Below are 26,215 nucleotides of genomic sequence, written 5' to 3'. Positions count from 1 at the left end.
GAGCAGCCAATGCTTTCAAGCAGCTGGTTAAATAAAAATATTTGTATTTCCTACAAAGGCTCTGGATGCAATTAGAGGCTTGTTAATTAATTCTCTGTGGCATTTTCTTGTGCTCTTTCTGAAAGCTGGTGTTAAGCCAAGGCTTTCTCTTCCCATTCTTTGGGTTTATCTAACAAGGATCCTCTTGACTTTGGGAGGGAGAAGAGCTGTTCAAACTCTAGGCAGAAGAAGAGGTGGTGAACACCTCTGGGGTGGAGCTTCAAAGCCCAGAACAGTGAAGGCTGTTAGGATGGCAGCTCCCCTCCCTCCTTCAGTGTGTCAGAGGGACAGTGTCCTTTGAGGTCCTGCCACCTCCAGAGTGAGTGTCCTGGAGATGGGAAGGTTGGGACCAAACCTGGCAGTGGGGATGACTGAGGTTTTGATTTCAGGAAGCAAGCTGGAAGTAGTGCAGAATGTTCTTGGGCTGTCTCCTTGGTTTTTTAAGATTTTCTAAGCCTTCTGATGTTGACATTCTTGTAGCAAACTTTCTCACACACTTTCTGTAAGTAACTGATTGTTTTGCATTCTTTTATAGCAGAAGAGAAAGTTGATAGACTGTCAGTCTGTCCAGTGTCATTGGAGAGGTGGCACTGTCACCCTCCAATCCACTGGCACTCTTAGAAAACTATAAATGTTAAAATCAGAAAATAAACTCCCCTTTTTTCTTCACCTTGAGAACAGCAGTGTGAGCTTGTGTTCTTTCATGTCCTGCAGTGGCATTGGGCTAAATGTTTGCTAATTATTTCTAACTGGACCCTGCTGCTGTGAGCCCTGTGTGGGAGAAGCTGGTTCTCCATGGGCTGTTTGAAGAGTTGATGGTCTTCTTTGAAGAGTTGATGTCTCAGTCTTGAATCTTTGTTGCATCTTTGGAGTGTAGTTGCAGAAATGTCAAGTCCAGCTTTTTGGATTTCAGTCCCAACACCAGCACAGGTTTGCTGCATCTCTGTCTGCGTTGACAAAGACTGGATGTGGCACTTGCTGCCATGATCTAGTTGAAGTGTTAGAACATGGGTTGAACTTGATGATCTTACAGGTCTCTTCCAGCCTTGAATTTCTGTGATTCTGTATGTGCTGGAAAGTGAGTCTGACTCTCAGTCCTGGCTCTGAGATTATCCCTGAAATTACCTCTGATTCCTGGCAGGAGTGGTGAGGGAGCATTTCCTGAGGTCACCCACCCTGTGTGCAGCCCTTTTCCATCCCATCCCTCCTTGTCTCTGGTCTCAGCAGATCTTCACTTCCTACAAATGTCTGCTCAGCTGGGTTTGATCAAGGAGCAAATCCCCCCTCCCAAGGACACACTGTGCCAGGAAACAAACCCTAAATTCAGGTAAAAACCTAAATCCAGGTGTTGTGGCTGTGGTTTCAGCCTGCCTGTGCAGAGGGACACGGTGGCTGGGCTTGGTGAGGCACAGCTGGCTGCAAAGGAAGAGGTGAATATTCACTTCTCCTTTCTTGCCTTTTGATGTGGGTGCTGCTGGGTCAGTCACATGCCCTGGGGAGGACAGAGCAGCTTGCTGAGGAATCCACCTTGGTGTGCATGAGCCAGTCCTCAGTGAAGCAGGGTGTTCAACAGCTTTGTTGGAAATTGTGTGCAGTTTTGTAGTCAAAAATCCTCAGAAAATGCCCTGCTTCTTCCTCCAATGCTCTGGGTGGGCATCATCTACATTTTTCCTCCTGTATCTGGATGTCTGAGGCTGCTGTAAGGTGATACCAAATTTCCTTCTCTGACTCCTGTTTGGTGGTACCTTTTAACCAAAATTTCTTGCTTTTCAGCCTGTACTGGCATTGTGTCTGCCTGAAGGGCTGGCAGGAAGGCCTGGTTTATACAGAAAAGTGAGTGCCTCTGTGAAACAGGCTAAAAATGGTTATTCTTTCCCCTGTTTAGAGTTGTGATCTCTGTGGTGTTTCAGTGCTTGGAGCAGTGAAGGATCTGCCATGTCCCTGTTGCTGTGGGGCAGTGAGCAGTGCCCCAGTGCTCCCCACAGCTCTCTCCTGTTCCAGGAGCTCCTCTGCAGCACAGAGCACGTGCCCCTGGGATGGCTCTTGAAGAGGATTCCCTGCAGATTCCTGGCAGGGAAAAAAGGAACTGGATTGCTCCTCTCTGAGGATGAACTGCTTTGTTGTTTGGGAATGAGGCTTTAATCAAAGAAAGAGCAATTTTAAATAGGAGAAGAGTACCAGAGTCACAGCCAGTCCATCTCTGTGCTGCTGGGTGCCGTGACAGTGTCACTGCCCTGGCTGTCAGTCTACCTGAGGAATTCAACAGAGCCCAATTTCTGTCACTTCACTGTTAATTGCATTCATGGTGAGAAGCCTGAATGGGCACCTGAATGCTTCTGTTAATGAACATTGTGGCACAGCCATGCTGAGATGGGATCACTGCTGTGCTCAGCCTGCTGCAGGTTGTGTCCCTTCCCAGCTTGTTTCTTGTGTTGCATGGATATGGGATTAGGGAGAGGTAACTATGACTGGACAATCTGGTGCTTAATGCTGGTGCAATTATGCTAATAAACCCCAGCCCTCTGTTGTACTAAATAGAAAGTATTTTGGTGTCATTTGATGCCTTGGAGGAGCCTCGGGTTCCAGTTTGGTTTTGCATGGGACAAATGAATGAGTCAGATTTGGCTGTCCTGTCCCAGTGGTCCCAGTTTTTCCAGCCACTGTAAAGTTTTCCACCACAACAATTCCTCTTACAGCCCCTGCTTGGGCTTCATCTGCCTCACTTGGTCATGTTCTCTTTTATCTCATGCTGCTCTGTGCTTTGTGCTGATTTACTCTGGGGAAATGAAGCCACAGTTTTGCTTTGCTCTGGCATTTTTATCCTTTTCCACCCTTTTTTATTTCTGTGTGATTCTTTCCTGGTCAGCATGTCACTGCATTTTCCTGGAGGGTTTCTGTTTGTAGCAGGATCCATCCAAGGATTTCTTGCTTTTTCTTTTTCCTGCCAAAGAGAATGACACTTGTCCTCCTTGTGCCCATAGCCACAGAGCTGTGTGTAAAGCTGGCACACCTGCTGAAGGTGGTTTTACAGCCTGGGGGAACAATAGCAACAAGGTTCCAGAGGCATGATAGCCTGGCTAAAGCTCTAAAGCTCTAAAGCTATCTTGGTGCTGGATTTGGAAATGGAACCTGGGATTCCAATGCACAGAATATATGAGCACTCCTGCTAGAGCCACTAAAAATCCTAAATGTCACAGTGACTGCTAAAGAGGATGCCTCATATTTTCCATCTGGAAGTTTCCTTTTAGTTTTAATCCCTGGTGTGATATTTAAGAAATGCTTTCTTAAAATGTTCTGCCTCCAACTTGGGCAAACTCTGAGGTGGTTGTGATAATGGTTGAGAGGATTAATGCATAACTTTGGTTTTACCTTGAGAGCTCTGAACTTGGGTGTCATTGTAGCGAGAGCTTTCTGAAAGCTTGCAACAAAATATCTTTTTTTAGCTGCTGAAAACTGTGTTATAAATGTGTGGAGACAGTTTGCTGCCATTCTAGTTTGTTTGTCTGTTGAAACCTCGTGTGTGTGTGGCAGCTTTTGTGTGTGCAGAGCCTCGGGGTTGTTCTGTGGCACCCTCTGGGCACCTCAGAGTGGTTTTCCCTGTGCTCCTCGTGCCTGGCACTGTTTCTTGTTTGCTTATAAAGGAAGTGCCTCAGGGGAAAAAACCTCTCCTTCACATTGCAGGAGGTGACTTAGCAGGGAGATAAAGAGAGTTCAGTCTGAATGTGGAACTGGAGCTGTGATTCCAGCTGCTCTATTTGTGAGAAATCCCAACAATTTGATAGAGATGTCAGAAGTTGTTCTTGGTGGAGCAGTGACAGTGGCAGGTGCCTTGAATGTGCTGGTTTTGTGTCTGGGTGTTGTTCCAGTTGAACAAGAGGGACCTTTTCATCTCTGGAGATACCCTCAAGCCATGTCCTGGGGGGATTCTGTCCCTCTGCCCACCTGAGACCCCACTGCAGAGCTGCCTCCAGCACAGGAAGGAGCTGGAGCTGCTGGAGAGAGCCCAGAGGAGGCTCCAGGATGAGCCCAGGGAGGGAGCAGCTCTGCTGGGAGAGTTGGGATTGTTCAGCCTGGAAAAGAGAAACTTTGGGGTGACCTCAGTGTGGCCTTGCAGGATCTGGAGGGAGCTCAGAGAAAAGATGGGGCAAGGTTATCTACAATGGCCTGGAGTGACAGGGCAAGGGGAAATGGCTTCAAACTGGCAGAGAGCAGGGTTAGATTGGAGATTAGGAAGAAATCCTTCCCTGCAAGGGTGAAGAGGCCCTGGCAGAGGTTTTCCCAGAGAAGCTGTGGCTTTGTCATCCCTGGCAGTGTCCAAGGCCAGGCTGGACAGAGCTTGGAGCAACCTGGTGTCATGGAAGGTGTCCATGGCAGGGGGTTGGAGCTGTGTGATCTTTAAGGTCTTTTCCAGCCCAGGCAATTCTATGATTCTGTAATTCTGACCCATCACTGGATAAGAGGGAGTTCTCTGACTCTGATCCCAGATAACCAGCTGCTGTGCTACTGAGACATCCTGCACAAGCATTGTCTTCTCAGCTGATCAAATAAAATGCTCCAAAACATAATCCTGCTTGACCCACAGAAAATGTGAAATCTATTCCAGCCTTCAGTGTGGTTTTCTGAACCTCAGTGCATACACAAATCTCCATGGTGTGTATCTCTGATGGAGAGGCAGTGTCAGGCTGGCTGTGCTTGGAGATTATACACAGATTAATTTTTTAATTTGTTGCTTCTGGGATGAGTGGGAAAAGATTCCCTGTCACTTGGGGCACCTACATTTGTATCCAGGAAATGGATGTGGCACTCAGTGCTCTGGTCTGGTTGACAAGGTGGTGATGGGTCAGAGGTTGGGCTTGATGATCTTGGAGGGCTTTTCCCACCCAAATGATTCTGTGATTTTATTATTGTGATTCTGTAGGACAGATTCTGAGCAGCTGCTGGACCTGTGCTGAAGGTGATTGCTGTATCTGGAAAGAAGGATGTGTTTCAGTGCTACAAACATCTGGGTGCTTGTGAGCTGAGCTCAGCAGTAGCTGAGCCATCCCACCATCATTAAGGCACTGCCATCTGTGCAGAGTGAAAAGAGCCTTTCTTGGAGCAAAAAGGGAGAAAGCCTTAATGGAAAAAAAACAGGGCCATTCATGAAACCCCTTCCATTTCAGAGTAAATCCTGCTTGCTCCTAGCTAGAGGGACTGCACATCCCTCCAGAATGCCTCCCCAGCCATTCAGATGATTAGTGACTGCTTCTGGAATGACTCATTTTAACACAAATTTATGCTGTCTGTGCATTGCACCCAGGGAAGCAAATGTACATTTGGCTCAGTCCTCTCATCCCCCACTCTGAAACCTGAAGAGAAGTGGCTTGGATGGAGCCTTTTATTTCAGTTCTCTCCTGACACTTATTTCTCTGAAACTTTACCTCTGTGAAGTTCACTTTTGAGTGTTTTCCTGAAGTCTTTCTAGGAGGGAGCTACTCTGTGATGCTTTCACACACCTGAATTAATTCTGTTCATTTTCCAGTCAATTCCATGCTCCAGAATCCCACACATGCACATGCTTTGTGTCCTGAAATTTTCACTGTAGTGCATCACCTTAAAGATGAATGAAACTAATTCCTGGTGAAACTTTCAGAGCTGACTTTCACTTTAGTCACTCTCTGACATCCATGTTTCTGCATTTGGAACTGTCAGCATTATTAATTAAATCAGCAGCAGGGTGTACAGTGTCCAGCACCCCCAGTAAAGGTTTGGAGTGGTTCTTTTGTGGGATATGGGAGTCAAAGAGGGGATGGAAGGTGACAGGAGACCTCTGGCTGTGCTGAACTTTGCAGTGGGAGAAGCCTCATTCCTCTCTGAGGTGTTTGTGGGACTGGGCTTCACACTGGGAACTGGACAAAACAGGAAGAATTGACCAGAACGGAGCAATATTGGAAACAGCTGACTTTTCCTGCTTCCACTCCCTTCTCTGCAAAACAAGTTGAAATGGAATTATCTCCACTGTAATATTTATTCCAGGTTTTTGTTTCGTTTGTTTGTTTGTTTCCTTTCTCCTACTGTTGGCACTGGTCCTGAATTCTACAGGGAAGGGGTGAATAAGCAAGTATTTTCTGTGTCTTGTGGCTCTTATACTTGTGAATTTAAAACTGCACAGACTTTTCCAGGAAGCACTCATTTAAAGGGATTTTTTTCCCATTCTCTTGTGTTTTTTGTTTCTAGGAAACTACTTTGCAAGTCACTTCTTTATGGGAGGTGAGAAGTTTGACACCCCTCACCCTGAGGGTTACCTTTTTGGTGAGAACATGGACTTAAACTTCCTTGGAAATAGACCAGTTCAGGCAAGTTCTGTCTGTTTTACTCTTTTTTTTTATTTCCTGCCTATTTTGGAAAATCTTGTGTAGGGTTTGTAGAGGAGAGTGGCACAAACATTGAGGAGTGTCATTCCAGTCTGTTCAGATGCAAGCTGAGTTTTCCTGAGAGGCTGAATTCACCTTGGAGGCTTATTTTCACTCAGGACAGAAGGAATTGGTGGTGGGGAAGGAAGAACAGGGGCTGAGTAGCACAGAATTTGGGACTAATTCTGCCTGCCTGCCTGAGCAAGTGTAAAACCTGCTGCAGAGAGGGCTGGGAAGCAGAGCCTGAACTTCCCAAGGCTCCTGGGCAGGTTTTGTGTTCAGCATTTGCTGTTTGCTGTGTCTGAGTGGCCTCACTCTGATGTAGGGCAATGTTAATACAGACCTTGACATTTTGTGGGTTTTATACCCAGGTGGGCTGCTCAGAAAGTCCCTCCTTCTCTTTTCCTAGCTAAAATATAATGTAATTTTGGGCCCATAGATGTCTGTGAGACTGTGAAAAGTTGCTTGCTCAAGTGCTTGCCTTGTTCTTAAAAAGAGAATAGCGTTGTTGTGAGGGAAAGACAGGAATTTTATGCAAAATGTTATGTTTTGGATTTCTCTTGCATCTCAGAACTGCTTAAAAAGAACCAAAAGGTGACAGAGTAGGAGCCATTTGGAGATGTTTTCTGAGTGCTGGAGAGGAAAGGGAAGAGCTGCTTGCTTTGCTCACTTTTTTCCTAGTTATTTCTGCAGCTTCCAAACATCAAAATGAGACCTAGAAGTCACAGTTCTAGTTTAATTGATTATTTAATTTAATTACCTGCATGTCTCATCAGAAAAGCTGTGACCATTAATTAATTCATGTTTCTAATGCTTGGTGGCAGTTTGGGATCACCCTGCTTTTACAGATGAGGGAAACTGAGGCAAGTTGGAATTGGAACAGTTACAAGCACGTTCTGCTTTCTGAGTTTCTCCTCAGCCTGTGCCATTGATAATTTAGAACCACACTCAAGTCACAGGATGGACAAGGAGGAATCTGGAAAGTCTTTGTTTAAGCAGGAAGGGCAACAGAATTAGGGAGGAGAGACCTGAGCTGGAGCTCTGTGGTTGTGTCAGAGCTGGGCAGGCCTGGGGTGCTCACCACATCCCCTGTGCCCTCCCTGCAGGGCTGAGCTGGCACAGTGCAATGCCTGCATGGCTCAGCCTGCTTTCCTTGCTGCCATCCTAGCTCTGGGTTTCATCATTTCTCCAGAGGGGAGTGGGGGAGAGCCCAGTAACACCCTGGGACATTTGCCAAGTGGGTTCAAGAGAAGGAGGCTGTTGTGGAATATAGTTTGCCTGTGTAAAGTTAAAGCCCTTTGGCAGCTCTGATTAATCTTCAAGGAAAAAGAGAAAAAAAAAACCCACTCAAGCACTGAGCAGCAGTACTGTGTTCTGGACATGGGCCCAGTTCTTGCTTTGGAGTGAGGGAGGCTTTGCCTCATTTCTAAGGAAATGTGTTGGTGGTCCCTGGTGCCCAGCAGGCAGCTCTGCAGCTGCACAGGTTGTGATCACCACAATCAGCAGTTTCCTTTGCATTTCTCACTGGAGATCCTGTGCCCACTAAGGAGAATTACAGTCTGAAGCATTATTGTCCCTATTTAAAGGACAATCTGTGAGGGAAGATTTCTTGACTGTAGAATAGAATGAGGCCCCCTATCCCTGTCTCTTTTCTTTTCCAGAACATTTGCCCCATTGTTTCAGAATAAAAAGAGTTTCCCCCAGTAATCCAGGGCTTCAGCATGCTGATTAGCAGTCAGATCACTGCTTTCGTGCTGCAGTACACATGAAAGAGCTGCATTTCTTCTGCTCAAGCTGGAGGTGGATTCTTTAGTGGAAATAAAAGCTTGGGAGAGCAAGGCTTTCCTGACTGAGAATTCAGGGTTGAGAGAAAGGGCATTTTCATGAGGTCTTTCTTAAAGTGTGCATTTCCAGTATGAGCTGTTGCTGGGCCAGGGCAGGATTTCCACCCTGAAACACATTTGATTTATCAGTAAATAAAATTTGCTGTTTATCAGTAAATAAAATTTGGTGTTCCTTGTGGCTGCTGTACTGAACACCCTGAAAGCTACGTGCTTCTTGATTTGGGTAAATTGCATGCTAGGTAACATGCTGCTACATTTGTAGTGTAATAACAAGAATGATTTGCCTCTTTGTTGCAGTTTCCCTACATCACTCCAGCTCCACACGAGCCAGTGAAGACACTGAGGAGTTTGGTGAACATCCGCAAGGATTCTCTCCGACTTGTCAGGTACTGCCATCACCTGAACCTTTCATTTTACTCACCCCAGGGACCTCTCAGCCACAGCCAAACTGTACTGGTGAGCTTTTGGAGAATGGCTGACATCCAGATCCTTGTTGCTAGATATGTTTCTGTGTTCCTTTTTGAGCTTTCAAGTGGTTTATGTGCTCCTTATCCAAACAATCTGTGTTTCCTAGCAGGACCAGTGATGTGTCTGTTTCTGCAGGACAGACTGGAGGGGTAAACAAAGCCATGAAATCATTAGCACCAGCGGAAGGTATTAGTCAGGTCAATAAACTTTACAGACAGATTCCTTCCTGCATTCCTCTGCAAGGAGAAGCCAGAAGGGAGCTGATTCTGGTGCGAGTCACGGGCCTGGAAGGCTGATGGGTCTTGAGTGAAACTTCCTCAGTTTCTCTTGCTGCCAGGATGAAGTTTGGTCCCAGTGTTATGCATTTGTTTAGGTGGCTTGTGTCCCATGCACGGGGGAAGGACAGGCATGGGGATGGTAGCTCTCACTGCTCCATGCTGAGATCTGAACCAGCAGAGCTGGATTAAAGCACTGGCTCACACTCAGACCTGCAGCTGTCCCCTTTCCAGCAGATGGCTGAGGTACAGGGCCCAGCATTCAGTGCTTTGTTTGGGTCTGAGCTCTGGGCACATGTCCAGGCAGAGCCTTCCCCAACCATCCTGGCTGGAGTCACTCTGGATTCTGTGTCTGGGGCTGGAGCTCTGGCAGGGCTCCAGCTGCAGCTCCCAGCCAAGGTGGCTCTGAGAGCCTGGTGTAACATGAGCACTTGGAGTCATAACCAAAACCCCTCAGTTTGTTTTTATGTGAAAACAGATGTGGGTTTTTTTGTTTGTTTTGTTTTGTTTTAAATGAGTAAAACCTGTGGTTTCAAAGCTGATGGAGCTTCCAAATAAGTGACCATTGGTAAACTGCTCTGAAAGCTCTTTGGTGTTTCAGCACAAGGGTGAAGTACTTCTCTAGGAAAAAAGAGAAGGAACATAAGCCAAATGGGAAGTGGCTTTTTCCCTGAGAGGGGCCTGGCTGTGAATAGAGCAGTTGGTGTGGTTTGTACATATAGTTCTGTCATTCTGCTCTCTGTGCTCACGTCCCATCTCCCAGAGCTGCAGCTCTGGACTATTTGGAGTGCTATTTGGAATGTAGTGTCCATGTTGACAGTATCTGGGTTTTCATCCCTCCAATTCCTGGTACTTGCAGTTCTTTTTGTGCCTCATGAGCTCTCACAGGCTCCTGTGCTGCTGCTGCTGTGTCAGTGCTGACGACAACACTGCCAACATGACTCTATTGAATTTTGCACTGATGTGGACCCAAAATGAGGTTTTAATTGGCAGTCCCCAAGGGTACATTCTGTCTTGTGCTCTTCTGGCCCAGAGGCTTTGTCTTCCTCCCTCTGTGCCTGTGAAGGACACTCTGTGCCTCTCCAGCCTGGCTTATTCACAGCCAGTGGTTGAGCTTTGCACGTTCTTTCCAGAGCTGGTCAATTTACCACATCCTCCACCAAATACAATGGTACTGAGCCAAGTGTCCAGGTGCAAAGTTCTGAGTGTATGTTCTGATGGTAACATCCCCCATAAGCTTTTTCATAGAATCCCAGACTGGTTTGGGTTGGAAAGGACCTCAAAGACCATCTTGTTCCACCTGCTGTCCCATGGGCAGGGACACCTTCCACTGTCCCAGGCTGCTCCATGCCCTGTCCATCCTGGCCTTGGACATTTCAGGGATTCAGGAGCAGCCACAGCTTCTCTGAGCATCCTGTGCCTCACCACCCTCACAGGGAAGAATTTCTTCCCAATATCCCATTCAATCCTGCCCTCTGGCAGTGAGAAGCCATTGCCCCTTGTCCTGTCACTCCAGGCCCCTGTTGAAAGTCCCTCTGCAGCTCTCCTGGAGCCCCTTTAGGCACTGCAAGGGCTCTGAGTTCTCTCTGGAACCTTCTCCTCTCCAGGCTGAGCAATACAAACTCTCTCAGCTTCTCCTCACAGGAGAGGTGCCATGGAGGAATATAGGGAAGTGTCCACTCTGGCCTTCTTGCCCAGCTCTGACCAGACAAAATTCTGAGCTTTGCCAGATCCTGAATTTTGACAGGATAAACAATAAATCTGTGTATATTGGTGTTGAAGTTCTGAGTCTTCAATGTCACGTGTGATTTTTTGATCTCTGGCAGGAAGAGACTGTGAGCCTCAGAGCAGGGTAGCAGGAATTTTGCTGTTAACCACTCACTGAGAAAGGCTTCCTTCTATTTTTCTTGTGTCCCACATTTAGCCTTGGATTGGAAGCTTTGTTTTGGAGCTCCAGTAGCTGTTGTGCTGGCACTGGCTGTTCCTTCTTCTCCTGAAGGCACTTCCAGCTGCAGGAGGAAGACCAGCTCAGGACACAATATTTGTTCTTGCACCCTGGGGCAGCTTCTCTGCTTCAGCTTCTGGGCTTTGGACAGCAACAAAAGCATTGAAGGAATCAGCAGCTGTGGTGGTTTGGGAGTGTGTCTGAAGCATCAGGAGTGTCATGGAGAATAGTCATGGAGTGTTTTGGATGAGGGCCTGAGAGGGGTGGATGATGGGGGCTGAGGGGGGAGACAGGTGAGTTGCAGGGAGTGAGAGAAAGGAAAACCCTTCCCTCTGCAGCACAGGGGGCTGATCTTGGTCCTTGGATCTGTTCATCCTGTGCTGGAGGTGGTGAGGGGCTGGGACTGCCTGCTCTGTAGCCTGGATGGTGTTAAACTGGACAGATCTTTGCAGAACCCCTGTGTTTGGTGATGCTTTCCCCTGTGGAAGGCAGTGTTGACAGAGGTGTCACTAATTCTGCTCTCATTTATTGCCTGCTCAAGCACTGGGTAAATGCAGATCTCACTCAGTCAAGGGATATTTAACATTTATCCTGCATGTCTGCTGGGTTGGTCAGACTTTTGAATCTTCTCAAAGGATGAAATTTGGTTTTGCTCAACCTAGTTCTATAAAACTGTCGTGGCTGCTGTTCATTATATTTTTATCTTTTAATTCTTTAACAGACAATAAAAAGCTCCAACCTTTCCATTGTTTTATCCAGGAGTGATGTCAGACCAGGTGGCCTCAGCTCCCTTGGTCATCCTGCTTTGCTTGTTGCATCAAAACGTTGGATCAGCTGTTTGTTCTCCAAGGTGGTCAGTCTCTTTCCTCTGTACCTGTGATTGTGAAGGCTCTGATGCACCTCTGTGCATGACCCAGAGGCACATCCAGCAAAGTCACTGGTTCCCAAATCTGTGCATGCTTCTGTGACCACCCCACATGGACACTGCAAAATTCAAGTGCAGGTGGAGACAGACGAGCTCTTGAAGCACCTGAACCACCTCCTTGTCTGCCACATCTCCTTCAAAGAAAGAGGGATGCAAAATGTGTGATTTTTGTCCTGTTACTTCCCTGATGTTACATCCCACCATTCCTGCACCTTAAGGTGGCACATTGTCGCAGACATTTCTCCACAGAAATCCTTTCTTTTGGATTTCTGCGTCTTCTGGAGGCCAGAGGCCTCAGAAGACAAGGTAAACAATTATTATCAGCTGCTGGGGAATGCAACAGGGGCACCTATTTTGATTGGTGATTGGTTCATGTTCTGTGTTTATAATTAAGGGCCAATCACCAGTGCAAGCCAGGGGACTGAGTCCTTGAACACAACTTTGTTATAGATTCTTTTCTATCTATTCTTAGCCTAGCCTAGCTGCTCTGCAAACCTCTCTCTATATTCTATTAGTATAGTAATAATGTATTATATATAATATCTTAATAAATCAGCCTTCTGATTCAAGAAACAAGATTCACCGTCTCTCTCTCACCAGCTGTGACCCACTCAGGTGTGGTAATAGCACATGAGATGTCTCTGCCTCTCAAAGTAGGCACCACAGTAGGCTTTGCCTGTTCCTCAGGCCAGTTACCATCTGTGCAGGTGTTTCTCACCTGAACTCTTTGCTCTGTGGCAGTTCATAGAATCCCAGACTGGTTTGGGTTGGAAGGGACCTCAAAGTTCATCTCCTTCCACCCCTGCCATGTCAGGGACACCTCCCACTGTCCCAGGCTGCTCCCAGCCCTGCCCAGCCTGGTCTTGGCACTGCCAGGGATCCAGGGGCAGCCACAGCTGCTCTGGGCACCCTGTGCCAGGGACTCAGCCCCCTCACTGGGAAGAATTTCCTCCTCATGTCTGATCTAACCCTGCCTCTGTCAGTGTGAAGCCATTCCCCCTTGCCTTATCAATCTCCAGTCTCTCTGCATCTTTCTGTACTGTTCAGGTACTGAAGGTTGTGAATGATTTTCTGTCCCTCCAGCAGCAGCAGGAGGGCACAGCCTTGCTGTGACTGTCACCTTTTAGGCACTTGTACCCTGCCCTCTGCTCAGTGGTGCTGTTCAGGCAGGCAAGGCTCAGCCTCTCCTCCCTGCATCCTTCACAAACCTTCCCTCCAGGCACTGCAGTGGCCCCTCAGTGGTTTCCCAGGGCAACAGATCTAGTCTGACTTTAACCCCTTATCTCCTTGGAAGGATGGAAGCACATTCTGAGTGCTGACAGAGAGCTGCAGGGTGAGGCTGGGAGCAGGAGGGTGATCTGGGTGCTTTTTGTGACTTCCCTGAGAAGACAAATCAGGCAGTGATTGTGCCAGGGATGTGTTTGTGTGAGAGCTGCCCCATGCCCAGCTGTCCCCATTGTTACTTGGTGCTGTCTCAGGTATCCCAGTCTGTGCTGGAGCTGTCACATGTGCTGTGCTCTATTTAATACCTACCTGTGCATGAGGTGAGGCTGAAGGAGCCTCTGCCTGCAAGAGGTGCTGGTTCTCCCACCCTGCTGCTTCTGGAAGAGGTGCCAAGTCTGTCCTAGCCTGGATCCTTCACTGAACCTCAGATCCACAGAGTGCAGCCCAGCAAGAGGTGACTTGTGCTGCTGCTCTCTTAGGCACACACAACATTGTGAGTGGGTTGTTGCCATCTGTGTTCTTGGGTCAGTCCAGCACTAAATGCTGATAGTTCCTGTGTTCTTTAGATAAATCTGCCCTTCTGGCCAGTGTTTCTTCTTTACAGCCTCCAATGCCATGATTTTCACTTTGTGTGCAACTAGCTTGTGTGAAAATCCCATCTTGCTCTGTACTGTGTATTGTGTCCAGGTTTCTGCAGATGTTAACACTCCAATTCTTGGGATTTATTTTTTTTTTATACTGGCATGTTGGGTATTTTTAGCTTGATTTGCTGCCCTGACCTAGGTGAACCTCTGGCCAAAGCCTCTCCAAGCCCTTCAGACAGGAATGTGGGTGTGTGCCATTAGTTAGGGGTTACATTAGTACAAGTACATGTGTTGGGTATTTGATTCTACTGCTCTTAAATTTTATTTTGCACCTTCTGTATTAAATTACTGAAACTGAACATTTCATTCTTGTTCAGTGTGGGGTTAAAAAAAATTCAAGCTGGAACCCTCTTAATTAGGCAGCAGCTGTTGTATGTCAGTGAACTTGATAAACAAGGATTCCCTTGACAATTTTAGATTGAATTATAGAGGTATGTCTGACCCATTTCTGGGTATTTTTGACAGTACAGTGTATTCATCAGGGCTGTTTAGTGAGGGGAGAGGCTGATACTGTGAAGACAGAGAGGGTGCCTGGCTTTTCCTGAATAGTTCAGCTGCTTGGCTGCGACCCAGCCATCACAGCAATTAAGGTATTACTGATGAACAAGTGGGGCTGGAGCTGGGTGACAGGTCAGTGCTGTTACACCTCTCACAGGCAGCCTTGCTGCCCTCACCATTCCCACACAGAGCCTGAGCTCACACTGGTCCCTGTGGTCATGGGATTTGAATTTATGGAGAATCTGCTGCTGCCCTGCCAGTGAATCACATCCATTGTCTGTCACTTTGCTCTTTGAGGCAGGGAGAGCTTGGACAGCTCAGGAGAGGAGGAGACTGAGGGCAGAGCTCAGGGGGGGCTGCAGCTCCTCCCCAGGGGCAGCTCTGATCCCTGGGACAGGGACAGGGAATGGCTGGAGCTGGGCAGGGCAGGGCCAGGCTGGATTTTGGGAAAGGTTCTTCCCCCAGAGGTGCTGGCACTGCCCAGGCTCCCCAGGGAATGGGCACAGCCCCGGGGCTGCCAGAGCTCCAGGAGAGCTTGGACAGTGCCCAGGCACAGGGTGGGGGTGCTGGGGGGTCTGTGCAGGGCCAGGGGTGGGACTGGATGATCCCTGGGGGTCCCTCCCCTCTCAGGATATCCCATCAACACTGTAATTTTCGTGTGATGTGGTGTGTTGGCTACTTGCTCCAAGATCTGGTTTCTCTGGCTACTTCTGGCACTCTGTAGGTGCCCATGGCCACAGCTCAGTGCCCCTGAGATGCCTCAGACCTCTTCTTCAATGGATTTCTGCCTTTTCCTGCAGTAGGGCAAAGGAGTGACCCTGCCAGTGGTGATCACACAGTGGGATCCAGCTGTGCAGGAACTTGTAGCCAAATTAGGCTTTTACATTAATTGAAATAACTTCTCATTCTATTGGTTATCATGTGTCTGTTTGCAGTTGGATCTGTTAATTTGTGTTCATACAATAAATGCATGTGAACTCCCTCACAGCACCAGAGGTTTAGTTGATCATTTGTACATTTAAAGGTGTTTGAAGTTCTTATATCTGGATGTTTTCTGAGCTAAATGTCATCTTCTGTGTGATACTGGAGGTACCTTTTGCTGAGCTTCAGGAGTTCTTTGTGTTACAGAGACCTTGGGTTTTTTTGCCTCTCACCATTTCATTGCAGAGTTAAAAGAATTACACTTCAGATTTCTCAAGTCCATGCAGGATTTCTTTAGCCCAAATACTGAGCCTAATGTGAAGATGTGAAAGGAAGGAGGATGTTTCTTCTCCTCAGCATTTGAGAGAAGAAAGGGAGATCCTGAATGTCATTCTGTGTCCTGGCACAGATCCTGAATGTCATTCTGTGTCCTGGCCCTGTAGGGCTGGGTGAGACCCCTTAACACCATAATTAATTCACTTCACTAACTTCAGTCTCATCTTGGAAGAACCTTCCTCAGGGGAAAGAATGGAAATCTGGGAAGCCCAAGGTGGAAGCCCAGGCTGCTTTGACTGCCTGGAACACCAAGGCTGGAGTACTCTTGTCTCTATTTCCAGAGTGATGTTGTTGATACCTCATAAGATGTGTTCTAATCCTGTGGCATTGCCTTTCAGGTACAAAGATGATGTTGACAGCCCCACTGAGGAGAATGGGAAGCAGAAGGTGCTGTACAGCCTGGAGTTCACCTTTGATGCAGATGCCCGTGTTGCCATCACAATCTACTGCCAGGCCACAGAGGAGTTTGTTGGTGGCATGGCCGTGTAAGTCCTGGGCTGGTGGGCACAGGAGGGGCACAGCAGCTGGGATGATGAGCTCTCAAACACCTCTCATTTATCACCCCTGAGGCAGGGCTGCCACACGTGGTAGAGTCGGAAATTTCTCTTTTTTTCCTGATGATTTTGAATGTTACTTTCAATTCCCTCACACAGCCAATATCTTCTCTTGTTCCCTTTTTAGTTTAGGTATAGGGAAACCATTCTGTGTGCAGCAAAGGAGAGGAACTCACAGCTGTATGTTTTGTCAGGGAAGTGTTGTGTGAAATTAAAAACCCAACCACCCTTCCCTTCAAATGCTGCCTATTTTTTCCCCTAGATCACCCAGTTCACTGCCTTTCTGTGTTCCTGTGACAGGAGCATCTGGGCCACCAAAGTAAAGTTCAGTCTGACATTACCAGAGTGAGTCTGTGGCATTGAGGCCCACCCAAATCCCATTTTGGGAAAAATGCCCAGCTCAGCACTGGCTGTTGGGAGAGGGGAGAGGATTTACTTCCTGCAGCCCTGTCTGTGTGTGTTTCCTGCCATGTACACATTAGTCTGTGGTTAGCTGTGGAAAGAATGACCAAAATGTCATCTGTGGGAACCTTCTCATATCCTGATAGTACATCCCTCCAGAATTGAAAACCTTTTTATCTAAATCAGCACCTTTAAACCATTCCAGTCAACACAAGTGTTGTATGAAAAAATTCCTCTCTATGTTCAGACAAAGGTGGCTGGAATGTGCTCTGCTGATGTGAGCTGCTGCTATGGTATGGTGCACTTCAATGGCCATGGGACAAAGAATTCCTTTGGCTCCAGGGGTAAAGGAAGATTCAGGCTGCAGAAGCTCTTGGCTTCCTCTAGCAGAGGCTTTTGGCTGACCAGAGGCTCCTGGACATAGTGCTGATGGCTTCTGCAGTGATGCTCTGGAGCTGGGGCTAAACTTTGCCTTGGTTGAAGGGACCTGCAGAGGCTTCAGCAGGGAGAAATATCTATGGCAAACCATGACAGGGCTTCTTTGTTTATGCAGAGTACAAACATCCCACTAATGATCAATGAATAGTGTATTTTTAGGAATGAGAGTGGCTCAGTCCTCCAATCCAGATATGCATTCCTTCAAACTGGAGAATACCCTGATCCAGAATTTTTGTTTAGACCCCTTTCCCTTCTTCTACTGATGCTTATGGCTGCCTTTACTTTGGGGAGGTAATAAAGGAGCTCCTTTTTAAAGTGCTTGAAAATTCTCTCTCAACAAACTGAATACACTTTGTGTTTAGATCCAGCTTTTCCAGAGCAGAGCTGAATGCAGCTTTAGAAATCCTGATGAAGTTTCCATGTTCTGTCTCTTAGGTCCTTAGGTTTCCTGTGAATTTAGTGCTAGTGAAGGTGTTGGAATGGCAGCCTTGGAGATTGAAGTCCTCTTTCCCTACCAGGTACAACGTGGAGAGGTGCCCAGTGTCCCTGGTGCTGCCCTGCAGTGTTCCCTGGGTTGTGACCTCAGAAGGAAACCATCCATGGGCTGATGGGGAGAGCTGAGGGCCTCTATGGCCAGGGTGGATGTATTTACATTGCTAGACTCAAGCTATGGCTTAAATCAGTAAGGCTTGGTTTAAATCATTGATTTTAATCTTGTTTTCCCCTGTTGGTTTACCCTGAAGGAGAATTTCATTGTCACTGGTCAGTAGCAATGAAACATCTGCATCTGCAGCACAGTGAGCTTCATATCAAACCTTGTGTTGCATTTTTTATGCCACAGTCTGTAAAGAATATCCATATAGTTTAAAATCTCTTTTTCAGACTCCCACTTTTTCATTTTATGCCAAAGTGGCAATAACCCAAAGTTATTCTAAAAAGAAACATTTTAATTATTTTTTTTTTTAGCCCATGTCTTGAACCAGGCTGTGTTGGGCTGGAATTGTACCTGAGTGACCCAAGAGCAGCAGTGTTTGTTCTTGTTGCTTAAACTGCTCATGTTGGACTCTTAAGAGACTCTCTTGTACAGTTGTACCTTGAAGAATAATTGCTTAATAGAATTGTTTTAGTTACCAAATATAACCACACAGAGAGTGTTTTCAGTCCTCTGTAACTTTCAGTAGCTCTGCTCTTGGCTGGTTGGTTGGAGGAAGAAAACACAGGTTTTGGTTCACTTAAGAACACTTTTTTCTGAAATTTAGTGCCATTCACTGAGCCACTGACTATCACCAGTGCTGTTATCTGTCCTTTAAAACTTGTGCAGCAAACATGAACTACCCAATGGCCTTTACATTAATTTTGAACAATTCCTAGATAAGAGTTTCTGAACATGATCAGAGCTGTTGATTTCCAAGAATTTTTTTTAATGTGAATTATTTTAATCCACCCTGTCCATGGTTCAGTGAGAGAGGGATCTCTGTTAGATGGCAGAGCTGAAGCCTGTGTTCCTGAGCCCTCTGCATGAAACCAGGATCAGCAGTGATTTCCCCACTAATGAAAAATTAGCCAATGGTTCTGTGCTGTCCTACTGGGGTGGCAGCAGTCCCTGGTGCACTGAACCTTCTAAAAGGTCAAAGTACCCACATTCAGCTCTTTCTTCCACTTGTAGCCTTTCATTTAATAAATCACACTTTATTCTCCAAAATACAGAAATGATGAACTGCCTGTGCCTGCTCTGGGCTGCTTGAACAATAAATGTTATGTAAATGTGGGTGCAGGGGCTGCACCAGGAGCCAGGGAACTTTTTGGAAGGCATGATCCTGATTTCGTGCAGATGTGTAGGGGGAAGTCAGATACAAATATAGACTTTATAAGCTGCTTTAATTCAACCCAGGCTATTTTTCCATGTGGAAGTGGCTCCTGAAGCACGTCTTGGGGCCAGTGCAGCTGCCCAAGTAGGCATCTCTGCTTCTCTGGATTTGCTGGCTGCTAGTAAAAACCTTTTGCAGCTCTGATTTCAGCTTTGCAAAGCAATTCTGTAAGGGCAATGCTGTAATTACTTTGATTTATTCTTTTCAAATTCTAGTGGAAAAAAAAAATCTGGGCTGCATTCTTAGAGCTCTGAGTGGAGCAGTGCATTTCAGTGCACTAACAGGAATGCAGCTTTCCCTGCCTGGGCTGGTGGATTTTCCTTTTCCTCAATCTCTTTTGGTGCTAACAGCTGCATTCATGGAACAAGCATGTGCAAAAGCTGTCCTGTGTATCAATTCAACACTTCTTCTATTGCACTTGATTGGGATGAAGATGCTCTTTAAAATCTTTAAAATAAAACACCTTTTTTTTTTTCCACTCTCCTAAATCAATGCTGAATCATAAAATGGGAGAAACTTTCTGTCTCCCTGTGAAAAGCAGGAATTTTCTCCCAGCTCTCAGCCTGCAGCATGGCTCCTTAGAAGTGCTAAACAAGTTATTCCTGCTTCCCTGCTGGAACAGCCACTGATCCTGATAGTATCAGCACTCCTGCAAAACTCCTGCCAGCAATGTGGTTGTGGTCATGGTCATGCCCTTTGGGGTGAGAGCAGGGAGGGGAAGGAAGGGAAGGGAAGGGAGGGTGGCTCTCCCTGAGCAGTGCCTCTGCTTGTTGTGGAGCCTCTGCTCACCTGAGAGCCACAGCACTGTGTTGGGCCTGGCTTTGGGATCAGCTGGTTTCCATGACCAAGGGGAAGCCTTTCTGCAAGCCAAGGAGCTTCCTCCTGCAGTTATTTGGGCTCCATTTAAAAGCTGGTGGCTTTGTCAGTCCTGTCCTGACCTGTCTCAAAGTAAGTTCAGCAGACTTTCCCAGGTAATTGTGCTGGGAGATACACTCAGCTGCAGTATTTCCTAGCCAAGATCCTGGGAACACAGAGCTGCCAACAGCTGCCTGCCTCTTGTCCTGAACTGCTGAACTCACAGCTCAGGGAGCTGTGTCATCACTTTTGTGGGAGCACAGGTGAGCAGCAAGGTCTGGGGAAGGTGATTGTGTAGGTGATTGTAAAGGTGTGCTCACCTCTGCAGCCCCATGCCCAGGGGAAGCACCTTGCACTTTCTGGTGCTAGTGCAGATATGTGTAGAAGCCTTTTGGATGAAACAGAAATGAGTTTAAATCTGGAGAGGACTGCTCCTCTCACCTTTGAAGTGCCTTTTGCTTGGTTACTTGTGGTGAGATCAGTTCTCAGAGGATGAGCTAGTGCATTGTCCCAAGGGTAAAAGATCTACCAATGTCCAAATCTCTTTAGTGGCAAGGAATTAGCACTGACCTGCCTCTGAACAGCTCAAGACCCTCCCCTCAGTATCTTCAATTTTATTTCTTTTTCTGGCTGTGTCCATTTTCTCTAGTTTTGGAAATCAGGAGAAACATGGAGGTGTGTGAGCTGTGCCTCAACTGCTCACTAGTAATAATGTAATTTCCCTCCAAGATAAAGGAGAGGGTACTCTGCATTGCATTTCCATTGTGGGGCTGGCAGCAGCTCACAGAGAATAGTTCAAAGACTCCCAGTTGTAGCCTGCCTCCTCCTGCAGTAACTGGTTCATGTGTTTGTACCTTAGATCCCCTGGTTTGGGAGACAAGTGTGTTTTTGGAGCAGGCTGCAGGGATATTTGTATTCTCTTTTTATGAGTGCCTCCCTGCCTTGTGTGGCAGAATCCTGGATGTGCACACCATTAGCCTGCTCCTGGCAGGGCCCCTGGGACTGTTGCAGCTGTAGGTGTCCTGCTGACGAGCAGGAAGGATTGTGCAGTTCAAACATGACAGCAGCAGTTCTTTCCTCAGGGGAAGAAGTCAAACCAAGCCTGGAGCTGGAAGCACTTAAAAGAGCCAGTTCTGAAGGCATGAGCAATCCAGGCAGATGAGGAGCTCATGATAAATATGACGTGAGAGCTTGGAGCCTTGCAGCCCATTCTTATGAAAAGCATCTTCCTTTTTGGACACAAAAGATTCTCTCCCATATCCCAGTGCTGTTGCCAAGTTCTATTTTCTCACTATAAAGAGAAAACAGAATGAAAATAGGTCAGTCTAGCTCTGCAATCCTTGCCCTTTCCGGGGCTGTGCTGTTTGTGTTGCTGATGTGCAAATGGATTTATTAAAAAAATAAACCCCATTTCCTTGTTTGTTTTGCAATGCCCACTACACTCATCCCAAACCTCCTCCCACAGTTTCCTGAGCTGATGGGGGACATGACCCTGCAATGATTCCCTGCTCTGCCTGGTGTGGAAGTTGGAGGAGTTGGGTCTCAAAATGAAATCCAAATCAGCACACGGCTGTTTTCATTCAAGCCTGTGTAGGAGACCGAGGCACTCAGCTATCCCTTTGGTTATTTAATAGCCTCTGTCTGCTCAGGGCCTTTGAAAGGTGCTCTTGCTGCTTTTGGCTGTGGTGATTAATATGAATTCTTTGTGCAGAGGTTTCTTCTGTGTGAAGAAATCAGAGGCGAGTGCTGGGTTTTGCTATAGGAACAGCCTTTGTGGCTTTGATCCAGGCACACACCAGTCCCCAAGGCAACACTGGAGTGTGCAGAGTTCACAGGATGGAGAGCCAAATTCTATAGATTGCAGCAAGCACACAAACCCTCTGTCTGTCTTAAGAGCTGTGGCCTTTGTGCCTCTGTGTGTAGCTGTTGTGTGAGCTCTGAAGCCTGGCTGGAGCTGGAAGGGTGGTTTATAAGAGAGCTCTGCAGGGGCTGGGGGGGAATCTGGGCACTGGGGTTTCAGCTGTGTGGGGAGGGGGTTGTCTTTGCCTTGCTTGGAGTGGAGACTCAGTCCTGAAGGAAGCAGGAGGGGAAGAGAAGACTCTCAGAGATTGCAATGCCTTAGCACCTGGGTAACCTCCAAGCTCCTTGTGGGAGCCTCTGTGGGGTGGATCTTGTCTAATTCTCTAGTTTGGTAGTGTTTCTGTTATCAGTAAAAATCACTTAGAGTTGAAACATTTGCTCAGCTTCCCTCTTCCCCAAAAGCTGACCTGTGGGATCCTCCTCAGATGAAAGGGGAATGAGCAGGTGGGAGAGAGGAGCAGGGGATGCTTGTTCCACATCACCTCCTGTCCCTTTGAACACCAGCAGAGCTTGACTAACTCCTTCCTCATCACCTGTAAGAGAACATGGAGCTGCCAGGCAGTCACAGACTGTGGCAGTGACAGAATTGTTTCCTGAGTAGCCTCTGGATCTCTCCTGGTCCTTAGTTCACTACAGATTGCCATGAAACACGTTTAGCTGCTGCTAAAGAGAGAGAATTCTTGTTTTGGCTACAGGATCTTCAAAGCACAGATTCTCTCAGCCATTTCTAGTTGCAACATTGCTCCTTACATCCTGCTTTTCCTGAGGAATGGGGTCTGCACAGTGCTCTGTGTAAGTCAGGCAGCCTGGCAAGGATCCCTGTGTGGCACTTCTCAGTCAGGGGTCCCAGTGGGAGCAGGAGCAGGAGCTGCCCTTAGACTGCCCAGCACAGCCCCAGTGCCAGGCACAGCTGAGAAGGGAGCACAGCAGTGGGGAAATCTGCAGGAGCTGGCACTGGTGCCCTGCTGAGAACTTCCCCAGGCACACACCAGGAATGAGGAAGGGGAAAACACCCCAGTGAATATGTAGCAACAGAAGTTTAGTTCTGCTTAGCCAAACTCTGCATGGCACTTCTGACTAGGGAGCTGCTTAGGGTCTGCAGTGCCACAGACTGAGTTCTCCATGCAGGCAGTGAGTGCTTCTCAGCTGACAGAGGAAAAGTGAGACTGGGGAATAATTTTAGTTTGTTCCAGTTCTGTCAGGAATCACTGGGATATAGTCACAGGCCTCTTATCTATCTGCTGGTTCTCTGATACACAGCTGGCTTTAGACATGTGGGAAGAAGGAGTCAGTGCAGAGTGAAGTTTGCTTTTTGTGAATAAAGATGTGTCACAGAGCTCACAGGAGATGGGCTGCATGACCCCTGAGGACAGAGCTGAGGGCTGCTGCTGCCACCAGCAGTGGGGTACCTCAGGCTGCTTGTGATTCTCATGCTGTCAGGGGTACCTGAGCAAACAAACAGGTTTAAAATAATGTGACAGAAGATTTCTGTGTGCTCCTGACCTTATAGGACAGACCCCCCTCACTTCTCCACTGTCATCAGCTCCCAGTGCTCACAAGGTGGTTTTGTCCTCCTCTGGATGGAGGCCTGGCCTGAGCAATCCAGTGTGAACAACAGCAGCCCAAACATTCAGCTTTCACACTTCCTGCAGAGAGAGGCAGCATGTTGCTTCTCTGCTGTCCTTTATTCTTTGATACATGTTCTCTTTTTCTGTAACACATCTGCACAGCTTACAGAGCTTCCCTGCTGTTGTTTGCTGTGAGCCCCCAGCAGCACAGGCAGGGAATAGATAACTGTGAATGGAGCAGATGCCAACCAGAGGGGCAGGGGATGGGTAGAGGCCCCTTAGACCCTGATATGCAGGATATCTGCTTTGAAACAGCTTGTCAAGTTTCCCTCCTGTGTAGCACAGGGAGTGTTGTCTTGTGCAGAGAGCCTTTGCATCCCATTGGAACCTTTGCATCCCAAAGGAGGATCCATTTCTGTGAGGCAGTCAGGGGCCATCAGACTGGCAGGGAATTCAGCAGCCCACTGGCTGGAGGTGCTCAGAGTTATCTGGCTGTTCAGATCCCAGTCTGATGTGTTTTGGCAATGGGGGCCAGGCAGTCACACAGTCTGAGGCATAAAGCTCACTTGGGGAAGCCTCCTTAATAATTTTGTCCTGCTCTTCAGCTCAGAAAATCTCTGTGCCTGGTTGATTTCTTTTCCCAGGGATGGTGAGAGCAGCGAGTCAATGTGAGTATCATTCTGCCCTGTCCTCCTTGGAAGAGTGTTGTTTGTTTTTCTGTTGCAGCCTAGTTTGGGTTTCTGATGCTGTAAATGCAGGTCCTCCAGCATTCCTGGCACTCAGCAGCATCATGTTTACACCCCTTTCCCACCTCCACTCTCTCCCCTGCACTTTATTTCCAGTAAGTTCCTGACTTGCTGTCACCTTAGATAAGTCACTCTTCCATCTCCTGCTTTCCCAGCTGTGGAGGGAGAATTGTGCCTCTCTGCAGAGCTGGGAAGCTTTGAGAGCACCACAAAAGGAGCTAGATACAGGCTTGCTCTATTCATTGTGCTTGACAACTCAGTAAATAAAACTTCACTCAATTGCTCGCTCTGTAATTCACATATAAAAGACCTGTCACTCTGATCTCCCCCACACCATGCTTGAAATGCAAAGGATGGAGTGAGACCTTCTAGTAAAGCAGCACAATTTCAGCTCAGTGCAGGATGGGCTCTGAGGGTACTGTCATAAATAACTTAATGCAGAGAGCAGAGTGCACATGGTGAACCTGCCCTTTGTCACGACCTCCCAGCATTTAACATGGATCTTGTGACACTTGACCTTCTGGATCCTCAGAGGGTGCAGGAGCTGTTGGAGTTTTCCAGAGAAAGGCAGAGGATTTTTTTGTGGAGCTGGAGCCTGTCTTGTCACAGTGCTGAGGGAGGATGTTGCTGCAGTGTCTCTTGGGCAGGGGATCTCTCACCTTCTCTCCAGTTTGTCAGTGTGCTCTGAGCACACAGTTGGTCATTTGACAAGAAAGGCTTTGGTGGTAAAGGCAGCGTCAGCTGTTCCCACCCTGCTTTGGGGTTCACTGCCTCCTCTCCTGGGCCAGAACGGGGAGAGGCCATGCACATCCAGCTCAAGACATCACCCTTCAGAAAGGGGGAATGGGCAAGGAAATGCCTCCTGGGGAGGACAGCACCAGGTGGGCTCAGGGTGCAGAAGATGGTGGATGGCAGCTGTGGTCCCATTCCAGATGTTATTCCAGCCTGGCAGTGCTGGTGTTCAGTGATGAGCTTTGGGACAGTGGAAGAATTGTGATGGTTGGGGTGGAGGATGGCTGGTGTCTCTCAGGTGCTGTTGGTAGCCCTGCATCACCCCTGGGGAAGCACAGGAGGGCTTGAGGGGTGGATTGAAGGCTCAGCAGGATGGTGGAAGCCAAGCAGCATTTCCCCCTGTGGAGCTGTCCCATGGAGGCACAGGAGAGCTTTCAGCACCATGCTGGGTTGTCTATTCCCTGTGTTAGGTCATAGCTCGTTCTTCCTGGGATTCCTGCAGAAATCAGGACTGTGCTGGGCTCAAAGCCAGCCTAAAGCCAGCCTAAAGCTAGGCCATGGATTTAGGGAGCAGGCCTTTGCCAAGCTGCTGCACCCCCTGTATCAGCACCCAGGCAGGTCAGTATGGACACGATCAGACCTTGCCTGTCTGCGCTGCTTTCTCTTTCCTGTGCTCACCTTCTTGCTTTGACCTTTCCCTCCCCTCTTTGTGTCCCCACTGAATGGCTGCCAGCCCCTGCCAGCTCTGCCCTTAGAGCTGCCACTTGTGATTCCTGAGAGGCCGAGTGAGCAAGAGCAGGGCAGGGAGCAGTCCTTGGTCACACTGAGTTTTCCTTTCCCCTTCCCTCAGATACAGCACAAAGAATCCCTCTCTGCAGTCTGAGACAGTTCACTACAAGAGAGGGGTAAGCCAGCAATTCTCCCTGCCTTCCTTCAAGATTGATTTCTCAGAGTGGAAGGATGATGAGGTAAGTGTGTTCTCAGTGTCCCTTTCTTTCCACACCCTGTTGTCCCCAAAGCACTGGGCTCTGTTTAGTGCTGTCCCCTACTATGGCTGAGGGACACTTTCTCCCAGCTCCTCCAGTGTGTTTTGTGGGTACTGCCCTGGGAGGAGCAGTATGGGAACTTGGCAGGCAGATCAGGCCAGGAAAGGAGGAAAGGAAATCCAGAGAAGTGATTTTGATATCAGTGATCAGCTGATTTAGGAGGGAGGCTGCAGAGATTGCCACTGGAGCTTTTCCTGGAAAACCTGCTTTCCTTGGCCTTCCCCTCCCTGCCAGCCAAAGAGCTTGTGGGAACAAATGTCTGTCAGGATCACTGTTTTTGTGGGTTTTAGTTGGAAGATTTTGGGGGTTTTTTGGGTGGTCCTCTAGAACAGTGGTCTCTAAAATTCATTGGGGTGTGGCAAGGACTTCAGAACTACATGTATATAACCCACAGATGATAAACACACATATCTTGGGAATATGTGCTCAAAACATGTTACTGATGGGATGAATAGTCAGAATAGTGTGGAGACCACTGCTCTGGAAGAGTCCTGTTCAGTTAAAGGCCCACATCCTGGACTATCCTGTAGCAGTACAGTGTTGTGAAGGGATATTCTCCTTCTGGGGCAGATTTACATTGATGCATTAATCCTGAATGAGGGAATGTTTTCCTCTTCTTAATTTAACCCATAACT

The 26,215-nt window shown here is 47.7% G+C and overlaps 1 protein-coding gene across 4 annotated transcripts in view; it reads left to right on the top strand.

The window, feature by feature from the left end:
• MGRN1 (mahogunin ring finger 1) overlaps positions 1–26,215 on the top strand; it is a 48,958-nt gene that overhangs the window by 1,561 nt on the left and 21,182 nt on the right. For all 4 annotated transcript variants that reach the window (XR_009115314.1, XM_058035638.1, XM_058035640.1 and 1 more), the window contains exons 2-5: positions 6,256–6,374; positions 8,573–8,661; positions 15,850–15,996; positions 25,385–25,502. Coding sequence is in view for 3 of the 4 variants with exons in the window: in XM_058035638.1 (XP_057891621.1) it covers positions 6,256–6,374; positions 8,573–8,661; positions 15,850–15,996; positions 25,385–25,502 (473 nt within the window). In the remaining variant the exon portion in view is untranslated. The remainder of the gene's footprint in view (positions 1–6,255; positions 6,375–8,572; positions 8,662–15,849; positions 15,997–25,384; positions 25,503–26,215) is intronic.

This window comes from Melospiza georgiana, chromosome 16, assembly GCF_028018845.1.
Source record: "Melospiza georgiana isolate bMelGeo1 chromosome 16, bMelGeo1.pri, whole genome shotgun sequence".
Taxonomy (NCBI): Eukaryota; Metazoa; Chordata; class Aves; order Passeriformes; family Passerellidae; genus Melospiza; species Melospiza georgiana.
This window is presented reverse-complemented; position numbering and strand designations above follow the sequence as displayed.